General features: G+C 49.1%; 2 protein-coding genes and 1 long non-coding RNA gene across 5 annotated transcripts; 1 reads left to right on the forward strand and 2 right to left on the reverse strand.

Moving 5' to 3' along the window:
• Positions 1-37: 37 nt before the first annotated feature.
• LOC115599281 lies at positions 38-4,990 on the reverse strand. 2 transcript variants are annotated; one of them, XR_003988272.1, is made up of 3 exons: positions 4,667-4,990; positions 3,702-3,791; positions 38-351 (listed from the first exon to the last, which is right to left on the reverse strand). It is a non-coding gene; the product is annotated as an uncharacterized LOC115599281 (long non-coding RNA). The 2 variants fall into 2 exon arrangements; XR_003988271.1 differs by lacking the exon at positions 38-351 and having other exon boundaries at positions 3,647-3,791.
• A 69-nt stretch (positions 4,991-5,059) lies between these two features.
• Positions 5,060-21,311, forward strand: DPP7 (dipeptidyl peptidase 7). 2 transcript variants are annotated; one of them, XM_030461519.1, is made up of 13 exons: positions 5,062-5,225; positions 5,409-5,522; positions 8,118-8,257; positions 9,038-9,201; positions 9,330-9,465; positions 10,287-10,368; positions 11,595-11,761; positions 12,537-12,597; positions 19,147-19,265; positions 19,348-19,504; positions 19,739-19,803; positions 20,476-20,546; positions 20,845-21,311. In XM_030461519.1, the coding sequence occupies exons 1-13, from the start codon at positions 5,159-5,161 to the stop codon at positions 20,972-20,974; spliced, it is 1,473 nt and encodes a 490-aa protein (XP_030317379.1). In that variant the 5' UTR covers positions 5,062-5,158; the 3' UTR covers positions 20,975-21,311. The 2 variants fall into 2 exon arrangements, with proteins under 2 accessions (XP_030317380.1, XP_030317379.1); XM_030461520.1 differs by lacking the exons at positions 19,739-19,803; positions 20,476-20,546 and having other exon boundaries at positions 5,060-5,225; positions 19,348-19,486; positions 21,147-21,311.
• Positions 13,113-18,351, reverse strand: LOC103526428 (kelch-like protein 9). Its single transcript, XM_008491509.2, has 4 exons — positions 17,206-18,351; positions 15,992-16,244; positions 14,580-14,740; positions 13,113-13,514 (listed from the first exon to the last, which is right to left on the reverse strand). Exons 1-4 carry the CDS (start codon positions 18,259-18,261, stop codon positions 13,113-13,115), a joined length of 1,872 nt encoding a protein of 623 aa, XP_008489731.1. The 5' UTR covers positions 18,262-18,351.
• Positions 21,312-21,743: the final 432 nt, after the last annotated feature.

Here is a 21,743-nt window from a genome sequence, read left to right on the forward strand (position 1 = left end):
TTTACAGCCTATTCACTGCTATCTGTAAACATGGTTGCTAAGATGCAGCTGCACAGTAAGAAACCATCTTCATAAGCATACACGTGGAGCAAGGATCCAAGAGTGGGGCAGATCCTGCACTGAGAGCACAGCAGCAACCTGCAGAGCCTGGCCCAGGCATACTCACAAGTCAGACTGCCAACTCCTCCCTCAAATTCGTGGCCATTTCAGGCACATTTTCTTCTGACCAACTTGATAAATGGAGTGGGAACAGATTTGCATGTGTGGCATCAGAAGCTTGTCAGCAAACTGGCACCCCAGGGCTGTTGGGTTGGCTGTGTCTGGGTACCTGGGGTTCCAGGGCTTCACTTCCTTCAGGGGAAAATGGGAAAGGGATTAATAGGGACTAAAATCAACTCCATTCACAGGGTAGATATGTAAACAAGCTCAGCAAATTAACAGGTAGCCAGGCAAGTCCATTTGCAGGGTGAAACTCCCATGACCCCATTAGGATGCAGATGCTTCCCTGGTTTCTTTGGTGGCAGCCCCAGGCACATCATTCCTGGGCAGTGTCTTCCCCCAGGCCCAGCTGGCTGCTCTGCTTCCCTGCCATCCCTCCTGCCTGCTCCTGCTGCATTCTCCATCACAGCAGCACATTCACTGGTGAGAATTTTTCTCCTCTTCCTCTCACTTTTTTCAGCACACAGACACCCAGTTACTGGGTCTGAGCACCTGCCTTTCCTAGACCCACACTCATGGAAAGGCCATGTCTGCCAAATACAGCCCAGTGTCACTCTGGAAGTCATTCTATGCAGTGCAAAATACTTGTTCCCTTTGTTCTCCTTCGGGGATACCTTCATGAAAAGACTTGTTCAATCACACTGTCTCCATATCTAACTTCAGCCACATTTGACAGGAGGGTCATGATCTCAGATGTGTCTATTTTGGTGAGAACAGGCAGCACCCAGGGAACTGAGTCCCTGTTTTTGCTCCCAGTACAGAAGGTGCTGCAGCCTCCAGCAGACGTTCAAGAATCTGCACCCCAGAACAGCTGCCTCGAGGTCCAGCAGTGGGAGAGGCTCTGGTAGGAGCTCAGATCTTCTTAGACACCAAGGACAGCACAGCAGCATTCTCATCTAGAAGAAACCCTTGAAGAGAGCCTCTAGTCAGCACAGGGACTGCCTGTCTCTGCCAAAATACCTGCTGCCAGCATGGGGTAACATGGGATGATCAGAAGATTGTCAACACTGAACAGAGCACCACAGAATTGGGTCCCTTTGCCTGCCCTGTGCCAGCATCAGCCTCCTCACCCACTGTCCTGTCAGCCAGACCTGCAGACTGATCCCTTGGAAAATTAACAAGAAGAAAAGGAAACTATTTTTCACCTGGCTTAGCCCCTGGTTCTGCTCTTTACCCAACAGCACAAACCTGTGCCTGGGAGGGATGACAGCAAGCACCCTATGGTGGGTGGGGTGTCCCCATCTCCTCACTCCAACCTGGGCACACTCAAGACCAAGTGAGCAGCCAGGTTAAAGTGACCTGGCTGCATTTTCAGAGCCAGCTTCCCACCTTCTCTGCCTTTTGGCCTGTGCAGTACACAGGAAAACATCCAATGCTTCCCTTTTTGAACCCTTGACCTCTATTTTTGATCTCCTAGATCTCCTCTATTTTTATCCACTTGCTTCACATGCTGGAGTGCAAGGGCTTCTCCCACGCTTACCTGAGCATGTAACAGGTTCTGCTTGATCCCAAAAGCACTTTGGGAATTCTTGTAAATGAAGATACACAGATCCTACTGCCTCCAAAGAGGAAACTGGATTTACTCAATTACTATCTGCAAGGCTGTTTATAATGGACAATATGCTTAAAGCCTCTGTTCAGTACATTTGAACATCCCCTTTCCATCCTGTCAGCTAGGATCAAGAGACCTTTCTGCTGACAGCTCGTTAGCTGGCAACAGAAATCCACCAACAGAAAGGCAGTGCAATGCCACAGGACAAGTGGCCAAACTCTACACTTTAACATAACAAGAATTCAGAAACAGGTAACCTGTGGCTGAGGAAGAAGGATTTACATAATTATGAAGTAATAGATACAACAGATAGGCAGCCATCTAGAAATACAGGACTGCACTGTTTAGGTCCAGAGGTCACTCCAAGCAACCCCTGCTCATTTATTCCACCAAGGATGAGGATTTAACCAAGGGAGACTGAAAGGAGCCTGGAGCTGCCAGGGCTGAATGTTTGAAAGTGCCACAATCAAGGGACTTCCCTTCTCAGTTCAGTATCTTTGCATGAGTTTAATGTCACTGACAGAGGAGGGACAAGACCAGACTATTTCTCTTTTCAGATATCAGAAAGCCTTTGGCTCTTTGTCCCATGAAAAAGCAAGTATTTTAATTTCTGAGGATATTAAGAGCCTTTTTAGAAGACATTACTTTATTAGGACTGGTTTACACAAAGGGCTTTGATATAAAAACCTTTGCCAACAGGACAAATGCCTTTTCCCATGTCACCTCATGGATTTCCCTAACCTCTTAATAAAGCTTGGCAACAACTACAAATCCTTTCTTCTTTCCTTAAAGCCCTGGATTACACACTTTGCTGCCATTACTTACAGCCTAACTCTGCAAAGCTCTTTGGGAAGATTTTAGATAAGCAGTAGTCTAAAAATAAGATCATAATCCTGCTGCATGCATGCATGTCCTCACCCTGAGCACATGTAAGACCACAGACCAGTTCCAGCCTTTCCTCTCCACTGGAAAAGCAAACAATCTCCTGTTAAATTGTTCAGTTTTCTTTGTAACAGCTCAAATTTTAAACTAACATGTCTAAAGATTATCCAGAGGCTTATGAAGTTGAAGAACCTCCTGTGTCACAGCCTTCTCTCTGGGGAGATGGGAAGAAAGTTGCTTAAGCCTCAACTTTTGCAGAAATAAAACTGCCCAGGAGCATCAAGTTGGAACAGTTTAAAAAAAAAACAACCCAACAGCTCCCAAAACATCAGGGATATAATCTTAATTATAATGGCACTGTACTTACTGAAAGCACAAACCTGGGAATGCAGGCAAATAATTTAAAATTAATGTAATTGAAATACAATGCAGAACTCCTCTAATATTTTAATTCTACCAAATTCATACAGAAAGCACAGTATTATAAGTCCTAATGCACTAAAACCATTTTTTTTAATCTTATGCAACTTTCAGACAAGAACCACAATCTCTGCACCTCCTCAGGCAGGAACCAGAGGACAAACAAGTCCTGAAGAAGCCCTGGTCAGAGCCTCCCATGCATCCTCACTCTGCTGAGCTCTTCTTTCACCATGCCAACACAGGCTGGATCTGACTTCTTGGTTTTGTCATCCTGTGACCACCTGACCAGCCCCATCCCCACGGTGCTGTTGCCACTGTGTGGTTGCAGATGGTAACACTACCCGTGGAAATGCTGCTTCTGAAGCTTCCCACCATGGCTACCTCTTTTAAATCTTCCTAGAACACCTTTTCTGCTCTTCAGTAAGCTAAACCCCTTCCTTTATAAAATAGAAAAAAATCTGTGACATTCACAAACATCCCCTGAAGCACTTGCAACATTTTGAGTACACTGACAACGTACTGACCCTTTGGGGTAAAAACAAGCCTTTCTTTTTTTTGCCTGTTTATTTAGCACCTGGAACAAAAAAAAAGGTCAGGCTAGACCACAGGTACTGCTGTGTTTGCTTACAGTCACACTGGCAGCTCCAGCCCTGCCCAGTTTGCAATGAGACTTTCTCCATGCCCCTTCTCCATCATGGACACACAGCCTTTGAAGCATCTGGAATTAAAGACAGAGAGAAATCTCTCATTAAATTATTTCATACTGCTCATGGGTTTCTCTCAGAGCCCCCTCTCTCTCCAACCACAGGAATGCACTTGTCACACTGTCACACTCTTCTCCCTCCTGCTCAGAGTGAGCAGCATCCTCCTGATGTCCTCTCCTTGGCTGGTCCTTCACCCACCACTCCTCACTGGAGAGATGGGCACAAGCCAACAAACCCCACTGTGGAGCCTCAACTTGATTTCCTCCAAGGCTACATTCCCAGTACCTCAACCGGCTTCTGCCACGGCCCTGGGTTCTGCCACAGCCCTGGGTTCTGCCATGGCCCTGGGTTCTGCCACGACCCTAGGTTCTGCCACGGCCCTGGGTTCTGCCACGGCCCTGGGTTCTGCCACAGCCCTGGGTTCTGCCATGGCCCTGGGTTCTGCCATGGCCCTGGGTGCTGCCTGGGCTCTGTCTCCTCCCCAGCTTCCTTCTCACACAAACACATCACAGGTGCCACAACTTGTCCTTTCTAAAACCAGCACCCAGGATGCAAAAGCTGCAGAAGTTTGAGGAGCTGAAGCCAGCAGCAAGATGTCAGGGAAGGGGGGACCTGGCATCCTCATCCCCAGGCTGAACATGGAGCTCCCAGCATCCCAACCAGAGCCATGGAGATCATTCCATGCACCCATCACACCCACAGCCTTGTCCCAGGGCTGTGTCCTTCACCTGCTGTGCAAAGAACAAAGGACACGGAATCGGTGTTTGTTTTATCCCCATTCCGTGGGGAAAAGGCTGTGGGGTGATCCCGTCCAAAGCTTGCACAGCCACAGGAAAACAACAAGAAGGAACCTTCAGTGAACCTTGGCCACTGCCACTCCGAACCTTACACGTGAAAGGAGAAATTCACCGACTGTCCGACTGCCTCTGCTGGGGGATCAGGTCGGTGGCCCCCGGGTCTGATGTCCCCTCCTCCTCCCCATGCCACAACCCCACCGGGTTTCGAAACCGGGACTCCGGAACCGCTCACCCTCTGCTTCAGACAACAGCGGGCGGCAGCGCGGAGCCGTGAGGCAGCGCCCGGCCCCTCGCGAAGGAAGGACCCCCCGGATCCCACCCCACGCCACTCTCAGCCCACTCCTGTCCCTACTCCCCGCACCGCCCCGGGTCCCAGAACCAGGTCGCCCCCTCCGAACTGAACCCGGTGGCTCCACACCGGGACAAGATGGCGGCGCCCCGGTAGGCAGGGTGCCCACGCGATCACGTGGGAGGGGAAGATGGTCGCGTGACGCCGTGGTCCCGGGGATCACGTGACCGTGTGCCGGTGGTTCCCACGCGGGACAGCGGTGCGGGGAGCGTGGCGGTGCCGCCGGGTCGTCGCCATGGAAACACTCCCGATGCTGCTGATGCTGCTGATGCTGCTGCCGGTGCCGGCCTACCCCGCACCCGGTGCGTGACCCCGGGACTCTGAACCGCTCCCCACCCCCCCACGCCGGACCCCACCGCCCGCTCCCGGGCCGGTCTGGACCTTGACCACCCCCCCCTCCTCCCGGACCGGACCCCTCAGCCCCTCCTCAGGGTTTGGCGGGTGGTGGTGCCCCGGTTCCCCCCCACTGACGATTCCCCCCTCAGCTCCCCACGCAGCCGGTCCCGGGCTGGAGGAGCGGGTGTTCCAGCAGGTGCGGGACCACTTCAACTTCGAGACTTGGGGCAACGAGACCTTCCCGCAGCGGTACCTCGTCTCAGGTGGGTCTCGGGGTTGTGCCGCGGCCGAGCACGGGTGGCTCAGGGATGAATTTCTGTCCGAGCTTCCCACGTGGAGGCAGAGCCGGCCCGGAGCTGCGAGTCCACTGGGGCTGAGTGAAGCTCACCCCCTGAGCCAGCCATTCCTTTGGCTTTAGGGAATCCCAGACTGGTTTGGGTTGGAAGGGACCTTAAAGCTCATCCAGTGCCACCCCTGCCATGGGCAGGGACACCTCCCACAGCCCAGGGTGCTCCAAGCCCCATCCAACCTTGGACACTGCGAGGGATGGGGCAGCCACAGCTTCTGGGGGCACCCTGGGGCTCAGCACCCTCACACCAAACAATTTCTTCCTAAGATCTTATCTAAATCTGTTCTCATTCAGCTTGAAACCCTTCCCCCTCATCCCATCCCTCCAGGCCCTTGTCCCAAGTCCCTCCCCAGCTTTCCTGGAGCCCCTTCAGGCACTGGAAGGTGCTCCAAGGTCTCCCCATTGCTCCCTTCTCTTCTCCAGGCTCAAGACCCCAAACTCCCCCCTCCTGTTCAGCACCTGCACCCACTCAGATACATTTCAGAGATAGGGACACTGTTGAATTTTCATAGTGCCCCCAAGGAGGAAATTTCACTCATTTCAGATGGCATTTTTTTAAAAAACAGAGCTTTGAGATTGCCTGGTATAAAGCACTGCATAATTTTTATTTGTTTTCTTTTTAAAGTGTAATTTTTTATCTGTGTGTCCTGGACAGGATAGAATAATATTTCTGAGGGAAAAAAAACCCCAATGAAACAAAACATTACCATTGCAGTTTTTCTGCTTTACAAATAGTTTCTCACTCAAAATTCCTGAGCAGTTCCAGCAGCCCTCTACTGCTTCTTGTGCAATATGGGACTTTTCAGACTATCAGAAAAAACAAGACTATTATTTCACAACCAGGCATCTGCTCATCTTGCGTTCAGCTGGCTCAGGATTTCAGCCTAAAAATAGATACCTTTTTAAGCAACCTGTCTGGTTTGGTTTTGGCCCCTGTGAATGGTTGTTTTACCCCAGGAGCCACAAAACATGTTGGCAAGAAAGCCAAAATAAAGGGGACACTTCAGCAGCCCAACTGATACTCAGAGGAAATGCACCACAGAAAGAGGATCAGCTTCTTTGCTCCCAAAGAGCAGCAGTTTCTCTAATGAGTGGTTTCAAACAGATTTGCAAGCCAAATTCTCCTTTGGTTGAGGATTCCAAGAATTAAACTCGTACCCCTGTTAATGGAGGTGGCCTCATGTGACATCCTGCCCATGGGATGAGTGCTGCTGGGGGGTTCCTGTGGACAAAGTGGCAATGTGTGGAAATCAACACTCAGCTGATGGTATGAGGTCTGTTGTTGAAGAAAGCTATTTATTATCCCTTGTAATTCCTTTGCAATTGAAGACTGAGCTAACATCAAATGTTTGGTAAAGTCAGCAAGGATTAAAGCAACTGTTTGTTAGATAAGCAAGTACTGACAGAAGGGGTCAGCTGGTCCTGCCAGTCTCAGTTTGCCTTTGGTTATAAAAAGATCAGAGGGTGAAGCACCTCATCTTCATTATCATCATATATAAATGATACAGCATAAAAGAAGAGATCTCTGTGTCTGTGTCACACACATAACAGTGTGGGTGGCATCACCTGCAGCATGACCAAGGATGGGGATTCTCCCACTCTGCTCTGGTGAGACCCCAATCCTGCAGTGCTGGGGGCACCTCTGGGTTCCCCAGCACAGTTGGAGATAATCCAGAGGAGGTCCTGGAGCTGCTGGGAGGGCTGGAGCAGCTCTGGAGCCAGGGGGAGAGAGTTGGGGGTGTTCAGCCTGGAGGCTGCAATGGGGAGACCTTAGAGCACCTTCCAGTATAGAAAGCAAGTTTGTAAGGAAGATGGAGAGAGACTTTTTAGGAGGGCCTGAAGTAACAGGACAAAGGGCAGGGCTTTAAACTGATAGAGAGTGGATTCAGATGGGACTTAGAAGATTTTTTTAGTATGATGATGTGAGACTGTGGCTCAGGTTGACCAGAGAAGTTGTGGATGCCTCATTCCTGGAGTTCTTTGAAGTCAGGTCAAATGGGGCTTGGAGCAGCTTGGTCTAGTGGGGTGCCCCTGCCTGCAGATGATGATCTTTGAAGGTCTTTTCCAACCCAAACCATTCTGTAATATGGGATTTACTGACTCCACATTGCACATCACAGCAGGAGCAGCAGAGATGCAGGCAATTCCCTCATGTCCATTTCGTGGGAAAGTGATCTGTTCAGACTTCTGGGGATGAGCTGGGAATATAAATGGGAAGTTGCTCTTTTGGAAAGCAGCTGTTACCAATGCTTTGCAGAACTGAGATTCCAGGGATTGTCAGGTCAAAATGAAAGCCTCGGGCCATGTGCTCCTCAAAACTCTTATTCAAAGCTCTTATTCTTATCTCAAAAAAGAGATTTCTGCAGCCTGGTCTTTCCTAGACCTTTATTGCCTAGCTCAGATCTTGGGGATCAGCAGGTTCAGACCAAAAGCAGAATAATTTCATGCTCATGTTTGGTTTGGTTGTTGTTGTTTTTTTAAACTTGCTCCTGTCAATTATTTCACTCAGAAAAATTCTGGAAGAAAGGGTTTGGACCCATCTTTTTCTACACTGGCAATGAAGGTGACATCTGGACTTTTGCTCAGAACTCTGATTTCATATTTGAATTAGCAAAGGAAGAGCGAGCACTTGTGATTTTTGCTGAGCATGTGAGTATTTAGTAATTCTACTAATTTAGTTTTTCTGTTCAGCATTACTGAATTCAGCTTTTTGCAGATCTGGAAAAATAACATCATCTCGTGCCATGAAGCCAAGGTGTACGTACTCTAAGCTTTCTCCTCATTGTAGCAGCTCTTCTTCACTTATCCACAGCTCCTGAATTATTTTTTTTAATTTTTATATGCCTTCCAGCAATCCAGGGTGCAGGCTTCTGTTTCAGTAAAACCCATGCCATGGTGTATGTGCTTTAGACCAGTGCTGTTGTGAGTAGTTTCCACAGGCCTCGAACTCCACACTGGACTTGAAAGTTATTTTGTATGAATAAATCTAATGTTTTTTTAAAATATGGATATATGTGGAAGTATGGATAAATTTAATATTAAAAAAAATCAATATTTCTAGACTGTGCAGTCCCAAGCCAGCCCTTCCCTAGGCACACCACTCTATTCCATCTGATACTCCACAACATACACATGCAGAGATTGCCCTGTTCCCTTTTCTAGTTGGGGATTTCAGGGGAGAGATGTGTGCTGAGTGCCCACTTGGCACCCACTGAAGTCCTGGGCTGTCTGGGACATGTCCTGAAGGTCTCTATTTATCAAGTGCAGGAGACAAAACCTTTTCTCTGCTACAAAAAGGTCTGAGGATGCCACGTGCTGTGTTGTCCCCTCCTCTTGGTGAGCTGGGTGCTCATCCTAGTTCTACAGTGAGAGCAGAGAAGATCCAGACCTTGACACCAGCATTCCCACAGGATCTCTCTTTCCTTTCAGAGGTACTATGGGAAGTCTTTGCCATTTGGACCTGAGTCAACACAGCTGAAGAAGACTGGTTTGCTGACCATGGAACAAGCCCTTGCTGACTATGCTGTGCTGATAACTGAGCTCAAGCAGCAGTATGGTGCTGCTGACTGTCCTGTCATTGCTTTTGGAGGCAGGTAAGGGTTCTGTGCACTCCCTACCTCCCCTGCATCCTTCCCCAGCCACACTTGTGCTGTTATCAGTTTGGTTTACTGGGGTCTAAGCTGCCTTTTAAAGCAGGGAACTCTTGTCTCTCCCGTGGCAGCTATGGAGGAATGCTGAGTGCTTACATGAGGATGAAATACCCCAACGTTGTGGATGGAGCATTAGCTGCCAGTGCTCCTCTGCTGTCTGTGGCTGGTCTTGGAGACCCCACCCAGTTCTTCAGGGATGTAACAGCAGTAAGTAGCATCTCTTTTCAGGAACATTATTTTCTTCCTTTAAGGATGGATTTATTTTTTTTTTTCCTTTTCCGTGTGTTAAAACAAGACATCTCTCTGCTGCTCAGAGAATGCAGTCAAATGGGAAACTGGAAGGAGAAGCAGCAGCTGTAGATGTGGTGGCTGAGCACTGCCTTACTGGGGCACTTCTGCTTTCACTCTGAGAAGCAGAAAGGTTGGATCAGATGCTCCTTGAGGGTGGTGTCCAGCTAGTGTCCCACAGCCAACCTTTGGCTGAGCTTGCCAAGCAAGCACTGGGTGTTGTTTTCAAAGCAATTCCTCCCACCCTCAGTGTTTTTGCATAAATGTGATCCATGCATCTCAAATCTGATTTCAATTGCTCTTCTTGGTGACAGAACACCCCTGAGAACTCTAAGTGCTAATGAAGGCACAAAACTTGCAGGAATCTTTGCTGGATTTTGCTCTCCCTGAGAGTCAGATGAGCTCCAGGCAGCTTTCTCTGTGACTTGTACTGAGCTTTTCTGGCTCACTCCATAAGCCTCCAGCTCACAGGGGAAGTTAGCAAGGCACATGTCAAGGCTGGGCAAGGACTCTCTCTGCTCTTTGCTCCAGCAAGACCTGTTGGAGCAGTTGGTGCTTGGGCTGAGCTGTGCAGACTGTTGATTTCTGCAGGGACCTGGGGACTGTTTGGAGGATGAGGTCAGAGCCCTGGTGTTTCTGCTCCTGGAGATGCAGATGAGGTTCTGACCATGGGTCCAGTTCTTCCCAGTGCAGTTTATCCTCTGTGCAACTGCAATCCTGAGTCTTTTCTGTCCCTTCAGGATTTTCAGAAGTCCAGCCCAGGCTGTGTCACAGCTGTCCGAAAAGCCTTCCAGCAGATAAAGGACCTGAGCCTGCATGGAGGTGAGGAGTGAGAGCCCTGCAGATGGGTTCCCATGGCAGCCAGGGACAGTCCCAGCTGGGAGGAAAAAGTTGATTCAGTTTTACTTTATTTGGGTCTTTCATTGATTCACTGAAATCAGCACAAATGCCCACCTGTCTGCCTCCTGCTGCTGGTATGGTTGATTTTTGATTTAATGAAGTTTCAGTTAGAGTTAAAATTACTAATTATTAATAATAAAATTAGTAATTAGAGTTAAAATTAGTAATGTAATTAGTAATGACCTGGAATGAAAGCATCCATGTAAGGGCTTGCACAGAATTAATGAAACCTCTACCAAAGCCAAAAACACCCTAAGGTGCCATCCCCATGCATTTCATGCTGGGAGAGCCCCATGTTGCACCAGGTACCTGTCCTCAACACCCTCACCACTGCTCAGGTGGGTGTGACAGCCACATGGCTCCACTCATGGGACATATCTGAGAAATATTTGTAAGGCTATCTCTGTCTTGAGGCAGCCATCAGAGTCCTTTCCTTTCCAACCGTGGATGGTTGGGTGAAGCCAAGGACAGAGACTGGGGAAGACTTCTGCAGCTTTGCCCAGCAGAAATGTGCAGCTGTGAGTGCATCGTAAAGGAATGTCTTCAGAGACAGATTTCTTGGCTCTGGTTGACCTCTGCATGATGCAGAGATTTGGAGGCACATCTTGGGAGTTCTCTGTGACTTTGTGAAGACTTGCCTGACTTGGCAAAAGCACCCAGCTTCCAAGGAGCTCTTTGTTTTTTGGGTTGTTTTCTTTCCTTTTTTCCTCCTGCCAGTTCTTCCAGCTGTTGAATCTCTCTGGGATGTGTGTGCTGACCCCTTCTCTCCTGCATGAGCACTGGCCTGGACAATGAGTGGGCAGCCAGGCAGGGACTGGCAAGGACAGGTTCAGACCAAGGACAGGCTCATACCAAGGACAGGCTCATACCAAGGACATGCTCATACCAAGCTGTTCATCTCACTGTGCCAGCCAGGGCTGCTCCTGCCTCAGTGGATGCTGATTCCTCTGGGCTCCCCAGGGAGGTCTGGGCATCTCTGCAGGGGCCTGGGGGCTGGTGAAATTGCACAGAAAAGCTATGTCTGAACATCCACCTGTGTGTAAATGTGGACATAATGTCTCCTTCCCACTAGAAACCTCATCTCTAGTATGCCTGCTATGATTTTCCTGTGTTGAAGTTTGTGCTTTTTGTTTTCCTTCCACCCACAGCCTATGATGAAATCAGCAGCAAAATGGCCACATGCAATAAGATCTCTAACGAGGAGGATGTTTACCAGCTTTTTGGGTTTGCTAGAAATGCCTTCACCATGATGGCCATGATGAACTACCCTTACAAAACAGATTTCATGGGTCAGCTCCCTGCCAATCCAGTGAAGGTGAGTGCCAGGGCACAGTTTCTTCTGCACAGCAGGCACCCTTGATGACCAAGGTACAGAGAGGACACTTCCAGGCTGACACCATCAATGGTGGTGGCAGGAGGATGTGGGGGGCATATTGCAGCCCTTCCACTCTGACTAAATCTCCACTTTTAAACTTCTCTGGGATGATGACCACTGGTTTTGAAATCCACTGCTGAGGAGCTCATCAGGGAGGCTCTGCTGGAGCCACTCTTACCCTTTGCCTTCACCTTAGACACAAAGGTCTGTGCAAGCTTGTTGGCTTCAGCTTTTAAACACTAAAAACCCATAGCTTAAAAAAAAATAGTAGTTTTGCTGCAGCCCACCTCAACACACTTTCATAGATGTGTTTTTCTTGGTGGGGAGGGATGGAGATCTGAATCCAGTTCCCTTCCAGGGTCTGTTTAACAGCCTGTAAAATGGAAATAATTATTCTACACCTCCCCTTGGCAAGGGGCATAAAAATATTCTGGCTGTAGAAAGAAGGAACTGTTGTGTATCACTGTGGCCTTTGCACCATCATTTACTTGGGAAAGGAACTGTTTGCCCTACCTCCATCTCCTTGTTTCTATGTAGTTTGTTGCTAGAAGGGAGGGGGAAAAAAGCAAATTAACCCACAAAAACCTGTTGCATTATGTCCTTGGAAAGCTGTTGAACCATAAAATGTGTAAATGGTAATTTTAGTGAATCTTCCAGCTTCCATGGAGACTGTTAACTCTCCTGTCTGCAATCACCTGTACTGTGTCTCATTCAGGTTGGCTGTGAAAAAATCCTTGCCCACACAGACCCAATTCAAGGCCTGGCTGCTCTTGTTGGTGAGTTAATATATTATCACTTTGGTCTTTTCTTTAAGTCCTGTTTTCCAGAAGCAGCTGTAAGTAGAGCCATTGTGCTGGTATGACTGATCTTCTGCTGGGATGTGTTGCCCTATATTGGCCTTACCTCTCAGGATGTCCCATGGTGGCCCTTGGGTTGATTCTTTCACCTTTCCAAACTTATCCTCATCCTGTTTTTCAGCCATTAGCCATTTCATTCAGCCCTTAGCCTGTTGACTTTACACGAAATGTGAACTTTGAAGGTATTTGGTTCTTTTCTGGCCTGCTTGTTGTTATCCCAGAGCTCTAGGTCTTAATCCAGTGGCAAGACAGTCCTAAATACATTGTGTATATTTATCTCAGTGATACTTGTCAGCCAGCAGTGTTTGTAAGGAAAATACAGAGCTCTTTTTGAAGACTTCCTCATAAAATATCTCCAGTTGCTTTTAATTGTAGAGCTGTTGACATACAAATATCTTGGCAAAGATCTTATCAGATCTTGACATAGTCACATCCTACTTCTTCTCTGAGGCAGAGGGTGACTCTTGTTTCTTTGTGATGGACAAGCTGCAGGTCGATTTCTTCCAGACACCCATGGGGGTGTACTTTGTGCCTCTCCTCATCTCCCCAGCTACATTCATCTGGGGCAGTTTGATCATGCAAGAGGTGTGATCCACCAGAGCTTTAGGCAGGGGACTGCCTTTCTTCCATACCCTCCTCTCTGTGTCATACAGGAAAACACTGTCTTCTTTCTGCATGTTCTGCAGTGACCCCCCTCCTGCCAGGTAGAGGGTAGCCTCGTGGGCTGTGATGCTGAATTGGCAGCAGTTGAAGGGAGGGGACAGTGTCAGTGTTGTCCACTGATTGCTTACAGGACAGTAGCATTCCATCTCACTGACAGGAATCCAGTCCTCTGCCTGCAGGGAGCCAGAGAACATTCACCTCTTGTATCGTGCCTCAAGTGTCACTGTCATGTCAGCATCACTTGGTTTGTGATAAAGGAAACCAGTGTTTGAATACCCCAGGGCTCAGGGTGCTACATTCATCAATCAGAGCCTCTAAAGGCACTGAATACACCACCAGCATGGCATGGCTTGAAAGGAGAAAGCAGAGGAGCAGCATGCCCCAGGTTCCTGCTGGAACCTGCACAGCCCAAGTCCTGCTGCTCTTTGGACACTTAAGACATTAGAAAGGAAATGGGGACCATATTGCATTGAACTGTGGACAACTGGGTTGGCATCATCAGGAGGAATTCACTGTGCAGTTTCTCTTTATGGATTTCTGTCTCTCAGTGAACAGTTAAGTACTCTGAGATGCCCATGTTCCTTCAAAAGAAACCATACCTGTCGTGGTAAAATCAGACTGGTTCCTGAGTCTTTACTCTTGCAAATGGGAATGCATGATCTCTGAAAACTCAGTTCTCTTCATGGAATAGGATTCCCCTAGAGGGAGCCTTTGGACCTTGTCTGGTCACTTCCCATTTGCCCTCCCCAGGAGCTTGGGCAGTGCTTGTCCTTATCTTTTAGAGATGGGAAATCCAGGTTTGAAGAGACTTCATTTGTACTGCAGGACTTGAGCCCATCTTTCCTAAAATCTGGGTAAGAGTCCTCACTGCAGTCCATTCCTCTTCCCATCTGCCAGTGTGTTGCACCCTCCCAGCTAAACAAGATGTTTGAGTGTTTGGGGGCACTATCACAGTTTCACACTTAAGTTTTCCTGTGTTAGCAGCCTGTGCTTCCACCACATGTTTTCTCTGTTTAAAAAAATGCTTTAAACAGTCCTTGTACTCTAACAAGTAGAGTGTCACAACAAGCACCAGATTGCCAGGGCAGCCACATGGTTATCAGCTTGTTGTGTGCCAACCCACAAATTAAAAATAACAAAATTCCTGGTCAAACCCTTGGAGTAAAACAATCTGTGCCTAGCAATACAGAGACCCCATTTTGGATCAGATTTGGGATTATAAGAGCAAATTAACTTACTCCTTTTAGTGTCCTTCCTCCAATGCAGAAGATCCTGTCCCTGACTGTTGCCATCCCATGGTCACAGCGGGTGAAAGCCATGGCACTGTTGCTGACCCAGCGTCGGAGGTGAGGGAGGTAGCTGTAAGTGTCTCCTAGGGTTTTACCCCCAGAGAAGCCCCCTAGAAGGAAAGCAGAAGTCTTGAAAACATCCATCTGACATCCAGCAAACCACCTGCAAACATCAGCAGGTCTGATCTTGAAAGTACCCAAGAAGCTCAGGTTTACAGTTTTGCACCATTCTGAAGAGCTGGTGCAGTATGGAATTTAAAAGCTGAGCTTCTTAGGTGTTTTAAAGAGAAAGAAAAAACCCAACTGGTTGTGGCTCTTTCTGTAAATGGTTTTCCACAAAAGATTTCTGGGGGTATTTCAGGTGTAACCAGGAACAGCTTTAATTAGGGAATCTGCTTCCAGCATGCATAGTCACAAAATAGTGGTTTGAAAGAAGCCTTCAAATCTTGTTGACAAGTCAGAGCCAATCTGCCAGAACTGCTGTCAACTTTTCCTCTTTATAAGGCACTCACTGGGGTATTTCAGGGGTGCATTTCAAAAACAAAGCACCCTGCAGAAGGAAGGTGATGCTGTGGGAAGGGTAAATTCCCCCAGCTGCCTGCCTGGGGAATCCAGCCTGCAGAGAGCCTTTGCAGACAAGGAAGATGGTATTTCAGGTTGGCCATAACCCCTTGCTCATGGACACTCTGCATGAAGCTTGTGTTTAAATCTTGCACTGAAATAAAGCTCTGGTGTGTTCAGTTTGCTTGGGCAGGGCTGTGGGATGGCCAAATCCATGTGCAGTTACCCAGTAGCTCAGAGAGTGATACCCAAGGAGTGTAGCTTTATCCAGGTTATCTTTCAAGTCCAGTAGCTGCAAAAGCTGAAAACCCCATGACCATTTCCTCAAGTGTTTAAACCCATGCTGCTTTATTGTTAAACACCCTGCACTATCCAGGAAAGATCCCTTTAAAACTGAAGATCCCTTGTAGGGCATGAGCTCTACAGACTGTGGGTAGGAGACTGCATTATACATCTTTTGGTACTTATTAATAAAGCAGCACAGTAGGATTAATCTCATATTTTATGTTCAGATTAATACCAGGGTTTAATCCCATCCCCAGCACTGTGGCAGCCTGCTCCTAGTTCCATGCAGGAGCCTTGGGATTTAGCCAGGATTGCAAGGTCAAAAGTGAGCAGGGGTGAGGATGGCAAGCAGGTGGTGTCATCCTGAATGTCTGGGAAAGAAAATAATTCCTGCCCCTCAAGAGGGACAGTAGAGCTGTGGGTGTTACTGGTGCAGGCTCAGACTGGGACATTAAGATGCCAGCAAAACCCAATGAAACAGTATTAAATATTCTACTTGCTACTAGCTCTGTCACCTGAAATGTAGAGGATTCCCTTGTGGGTTGTGCCTGCATGATCAGCAATAGGCACGGGGAAAGGAGCTGCAAAGTCCCACGTGTTGTCAGCAGGCTGGTACAGCTCCACAGTGCAGGTGAGGCTCCCCAGCAGTGTCCCCCCACCTACAGCACAGATGTGACCAGACAGCACCTCTGCATGGAAACGTGTCCTCCTCTCCAGCATGCTGGCAACCTGGAGCCAGGAATTGTTGCGGGGATCAAATCGGAAAACCTAGGATCAGAGCAGAGGGGTGGTGGTTAGCAGGGAGTGGGCAGCTGGCTCAGGTGGTGTGTGGCTTCAAGAACTGATAAATGTATTCCCAGGGCTGAAGAAGGTTTTCTGTTCAAACCTGGACAGGGCCAACTCCCAGTACCACCTCCCCAGTGGAGCTTCAGCCTCAGGTGTGGCCTTTCTGCAGGTCTGGGGGACCTGGGAGCAGCTTGGGCTCTCAGCTTGCTGCAAGCAGGAGGTGAAAAACATTGGCTTAATTATACACCTTCACAGACTAGCATCTGTCAGCTCAAAACTGTTTCAGTGAGATTGAAACAAGTACATTTTCCACCTCTGCTGCTGGTTTGAGTGTGTAGTGAAGAGACCCCAGAAGGCAGGAGTGGGTTTCTTGTCCCTTGTGGCATCACCACAGGGACACAGCAGCTCGGGTAAGGCTGCGCTTCCATTCACCTTGTGTTTGGCAGCAAATACCTCCCCAGACCTGTTTTTCAGTCCTGGTTAGGAAGCCCAGGTCCCTGAGCAAGGGCAGTGTCTGCAGAACCATGCCCAACAAGTGCTGGGCTCAGGCTGGTGCTGCAGCTCTTCTGCTTCAGTGTCCTCTGCTGAGCTCCCTCCTGCTGTCAGGTCCAGAGCTGCTGCTGGCATCAACACTTTGGAATTAAGCACAACGCTGAAATAAGCCCCTGGAAACAGGGTGGGGAAAAAAAAAAGTGCTGTTTTTTCTAGGAAATTCACTGAAGCTATCTGGGAAATCATAAAATCCTGCACAAGTCTTTTTACTCTCCAGGCAGAAGACCTGAGAGTTCAGAAGCTGTGTTCTCAGGGGCTTTCAGTACTGCACAGAGCACTAAGAAATGTACAGAGTAGGAGCTCTACCATAGGCAAGAGGAATGGAGCCCTCCTTCCCTCACCCCCTCACCCAGATAGTTTTCCAAGGGTAAATGTTTTTTTTTCATCTTACCTCGTTGGTTGGTTGCTTTCCTGTGGGATCAAACTTGCACTGCCCCCCGATGACAAAGAGGAAGTCACTGAGGATGACAACACAGTGGTTGTAGACTGGCACACAGAGCTCCCCAACCTTGTGCCAGGTGGTGCAGGTTTGATCTGCAGCCCACATCTCTCCACTCGTGTCATTGTCAGTGGTTCTGCCACCAGCCACAAGCAGCAGGGTGGATCCAGCACGGATGCTGGTGCTCTGGCTTTGCAGGATGGGCTGAGCATAGAGCTGGGAGTGGTAACTCAGGGCCTCCTGCAGGTACCTGTGGCAGCCTGAATCCAGCCTCAGAAGAGGCACTTGCTGGATGTATCTCTGCAGATCCCGTAGAGGAATGAGAGGGAATCTTATGTGCCTTAAAACATCTGCTGCATCTTTCAGCCTCATGCAGTCGTGCTGCAGCCAACTCACTGCTGCTTGGAACAGCTCCAGCTCACTGCATCCTGATGTGTCTGTCCTGGCTAAAATTTCACAAAGGGTTTCTCGGTCCAGGTCTTTCAAGCACTGAGGATCAGCCAGGATCTGTTGGTACTGCTGCCCTACATAGCACATGGCTTTCTGTCTCAGCTCTTCCGGGCCCAGTTTTTTAGCAATGTTAAGGACATCCATGCAGTTCTCAGAGTTCAAGCAGCCCTCCAGAAAGTGAAAGCACAGCTTGATCACCTCCCGAACCAGGAGGGTTTCTGCAGCTTTGAAGGTCTCCTCAATGTTCTGCAAGGAGAGCTCCAGTTGGTTGGAGTAAATGAAGTTGAGAACGTTTCTCAGCCCAGCAGCACTGACAGCTTTCAGCTGAATGTTGCCATCTGGGTTCCTTACTCTTGACAAGCTTCCAGCAAACAGGATCTTGCAGTAATTACTCGCTGATGCTAAAATGACCTTGTGGGCTGGAAAGTGAACCCCTTCTGCCTCCAGGGTCACGTCACACAGAGCTCTCTGGGAGCGGAGGCTACCCAGCCCTGCCAGGAGTTTGGCCAGGTAGGTGTCAGACACCAACCTCGCTGTGGCTGGGGAGCTGAGCAGCATTGTTTGGAGGTGAGCAGCCCCAGGACTCTGCTGCACACTCCCTGAAGCTCCTGGGCAGCTTCTGGCAGATGAACCAGCAGTTCCCTGGGGGTGGGGAAGCAAGGTGATGCTGCCCAGCCTGCAGAAGGCTCCCTCCTCGGTGGTTTCTGCCCAGCACAGCACTGGTCCCAGTGCCCTCAGCCTTACACACCAGATAGCCAGGAGGAGGAGGAATGTGGCTCCACCAGTGTGTGTGGGGTTTGCCTGTGAGCTGTGACGCACTGGTGGAGCCACATTCCTCCTCCTCCTGGCTATCTGGTCACGACCCCTCTGCACAAAAAGCAGCTCCTTCTCCCCCAGCTCCTCAGCTATGCTTCAATGGGCTGCCTGCTCAGGGCCTCTTTTGTCTGGGCAAGCCTGCACATGCTGCCTTTCCTTTACTGAACAACAGTCAAAACAAAATCCTGTCTGTGCCATGCCACCCTTGGCCCCGGGACTAAGCCTGATGCATTCAGGCACCAGCTGCTTTCCGGGAGGTGCCTGGAGGGTCTCAGCATTCCCAGTCAGTTTGAAGCACCCAGATAATGTCCTGTACACAGCCTGCTCCTGGTTGTGTTTGGGCTTGGAAGCTGGGGCTCTCCCAAGGACAAGTGAGCTGGGCTGGCATCAGCAGAGTCAGCCCAGAGCACCCAGCAGCCTCTTCCTCCACCTGGGTACAGCAGAACCAAATGGTAACGTGCAGCCAGGCTGGATGCAGTGTGAGAGCTTTGGAATGAAGTTGAGTCAGTAACTTAACATGGTGCAGCCCCAGCTGAGGTGTCTTCCCCTCTGCTGGATCACACAGGAGGTGGGGGGTAAGAGAGCAAAGAGTTGCTGGTGGTTTAGTGCTCTGTTCCCTCCTGGCAGGGGTGTTCTACAACTCCTCCGGCTCAGCCCAGTGTTACAACATCTACCAGCTGTACCAGGCCTGTGCTGACCCCACGGGCTGTGGCACTGGCTCAGACTCTGAGGCTTGGGACTACCAGGTAAGGTGCTGGAAACACCTGTAGGCTTCAGCCTCTTCCTTGGTTGTCCCTTGGCCCGTGACGTGTCTTGTGCTTCTCTCAGGCTTGCACGGAGATCAACTTGACTTTCAACAGCAACAACGTGACCGACATGTTCCCTGAGATGCCCTTCACAGGGGCCATGCGGGAGCAGTACTGCCAGAGGAGGTGGCAGGTGACACCACGGCCACACTGGCTGCAGACAAACTTTTGGGGAGGAGGTGAGTGGTGCTGGCTCTGTCCCTTTAACCCATGGGGACAGGCACAGCACACCAACAAATCCTGGAATTAAGTCTTGTGCTGACTTGAGCCAACCCGACCTTTTTGTACCCTTTGTATGTGGTTTATTCCCTGGTTTTTTCCTGTTGTTGGCCATGTTTGCTGCAGTGGCAACACTTACACTTGGGTAAATGACAGGAAGAAGGTCTCTCAAATGTTGTCTCTCTGAATTTCAGACCTGTACAGTGCCAGCAACATAATTTTTTCAAATGGAGACTTGGATCCATGGGCTGGAGGTGGGGTAAGTAATGTGCCCTTCTGCACTCCAGGCAGGTAGAGCAGCCTTTCCAAGTGACCCAACCCTCCTCTCTTTAAGAACAGCACTAACAGTTCCTCCTTAGCCCAATTGAGTTTCTGCAAGCAGCTGTTTTATGCTGAACCATTCAGGAGCCTCAAGACATTAATGATGGACTCAGTGAATAGAATCCATCAGCCAGGAAAACTGAGGCAGCAGAGGGGGCTTCACCAGAGAAGGCACAGCAGGACCCTCTTATCCAAGAGCCAGGGGTCTGAACTGCAGCTGTCATGTTGGTGTTGAGTCTTGGTGTCAACACAAGTGCTCTTTGTGCTCTCCAGCCTCAGCATCCTTGGTGAGACCAAGCAGGAGCTGTGAGCAGCACCTCAGACTAGGGGGTATTTTGGCGTGGGTTCTGCAGATCTTCAGAGTTGTGGCAGAGCTCTTCTTTAAATTTAAAACCAAAAGTTACCCAGAACTGGATTTTAAGTTAGTTGAGCTGCTGATTGTAATGCTCCATGTTCCGTGTTCTAGGCTGCAGGAGGAACAGGCAGCCTCGAACATCTCATCCCATGCTTTTTTCACCATCCTGCCCAGCTCATCCTCCAGTTTTCGGAACTGTTGCCCAGTTCTGCTGGTTAATTGGTGAGAGTTCACCTCTGCTCCTTCTCCTTCCAGATCAACAGAAGCCTCAGTCCTTCACTGATTGCTCTGACCATTCAAGGAGGGGCTCACCATCTGGATCTTCGGTAAGTTCTGAACACTCTGACAAAATCCTGCTGCCCTTGAGGGGGTTTGATCTCACTTAGTCACAGGCAAAAGACAAAATCCTGCTGCCCTGGGGGTTTGATTTCTCTTAGCCACAGGCCAAAGAGGGTTTCTCTTTGGCGAGAGGGCTTCTTCCCCACTTCTCCGGGGGAAGCGCCAGCAGAACTTCTTTTCCAGTCCAAAGCAGCTCATCTCAGTCCTTTAGTTTTCTGGCTTGGCCTTCCCTGTGCAAGAGGCAAAGCTGCCCAGGTGTCACTGCCACTGCTCTGCTCTCTCTAGAGGACCCAATCCAGCTGACCCCCCCTCTGTCACCGAGGCACGGAAGCTGGAGGCGAGCATCATCAACGGGTGGGTGAAAGCCGCGGCGATGGAGAAGCGCTCGGGAGCTGCAGGGAGAGGAAGGCTGTGAACACATCCATCCCCACAGCCTCTGGCAGGGTGCCCCCCAGGCTGCAAAAGGACAGGAAAAAGGACAGCACCCGAGCTGTGTAAAAAGTGTCATGGTGGAAATCCCCCCTTCTGAAGTTTCCCTAATCAAGTGGCAAAAGAAAAGCGAGAGGCAAAAAATCACTGACTGGCTCCAAACCCACATTGTGTTTGTTTCCTCCTCACCTGCTCTGAGTGAAGGGGAATCATAAGTGGTGGAAATAATAAAAGCTTCTCTGAAGACCCCAGAAACATCACTGGCTTGAACAGTAAAGTTGCATTAGGCACCTCAGAGCTGAATCTAAATTTCTTTTAGACAAGAAGTATTGAATCGAGTACTGAAAACGCAGAGGCATGGTCCTTACTTACACAGGGGTCTCCACTAGTGACCAGTTCCACTTTAAAAAAAGCTCTCAGCCTCACCCAGGGCTGTGGGTTTGGGTTTTTTGTTGTTTGGGGTGTGTTAAGTTTTAACTTGCACAAGAGATCTCCAGTTGTTGATCTTGAGGTTCACACAAAGTAACCCCAGTGTACACTGCTGCCACTCAGGAGCTGCATACCAGTGACCAGTAAAGCAGATTTCTTCTGGAGACATCTTCAAGTCTTTTGAAAATAAATTACAGGTTTATTAAAGTGTGTGAGATCATTTCATGGATTGGTAGTATAACCAAAGATAAAAAAGGATATTCCTCACCTTCCAAGGTTGAGTAAACTCATTATTTGCACATAAACAGGTGGATTCTTAACCTGCT

This window comes from Calypte anna, chromosome 17, assembly GCF_003957555.1.
Source record: "Calypte anna isolate BGI_N300 chromosome 17, bCalAnn1_v1.p, whole genome shotgun sequence".
Classification (NCBI taxonomy): domain Eukaryota; kingdom Metazoa; phylum Chordata; class Aves; order Apodiformes; family Trochilidae; genus Calypte; species Calypte anna.

Excerpts from the sequence above, each read along its gene's own strand:
- DPP7 (XM_030461519.1), top strand. The coding sequence starts at position 5,159 with ATGGAAACACTCCCGATGCTGCTGATGCTGCTGATGCTGCTGCCGGTG. Across the intron at positions 10,369-11,594 it reads GGACCTGAGCCTGCATGGAG|CCTATGATGAAATCAGCAGC; the intron begins GTGAGGAGTGAG and ends TTCCACCCACAG. Across the intron at positions 20,547-20,844 it reads GCTCACCATCTGGATCTTCG|AGGACCCAATCCAGCTGACC; the intron begins GTAAGTTCTGAA and ends TGCTCTCTCTAG.
- LOC103526428 (XM_008491509.2), bottom strand. The coding sequence starts at position 18,261 with ATGCTGCTCAGCTCCCCAGCCACAGCGAGGTTGGTGTCTGACACCTAC. Across the intron at positions 16,245-17,205 it reads GAAAGCAACCAACCAACGAG|GTTTTCCGATTTGATCCCCG; the intron begins GTAAGATGAAAA and ends CTCTGATCCTAG. Across the intron at positions 13,515-14,579 it reads GAGGAAGGACACTAAAAGGA|GCAGAGGACTGGATTCCTGT; the intron begins GTAAGTTAATTT and ends GGCTCCCTGCAG.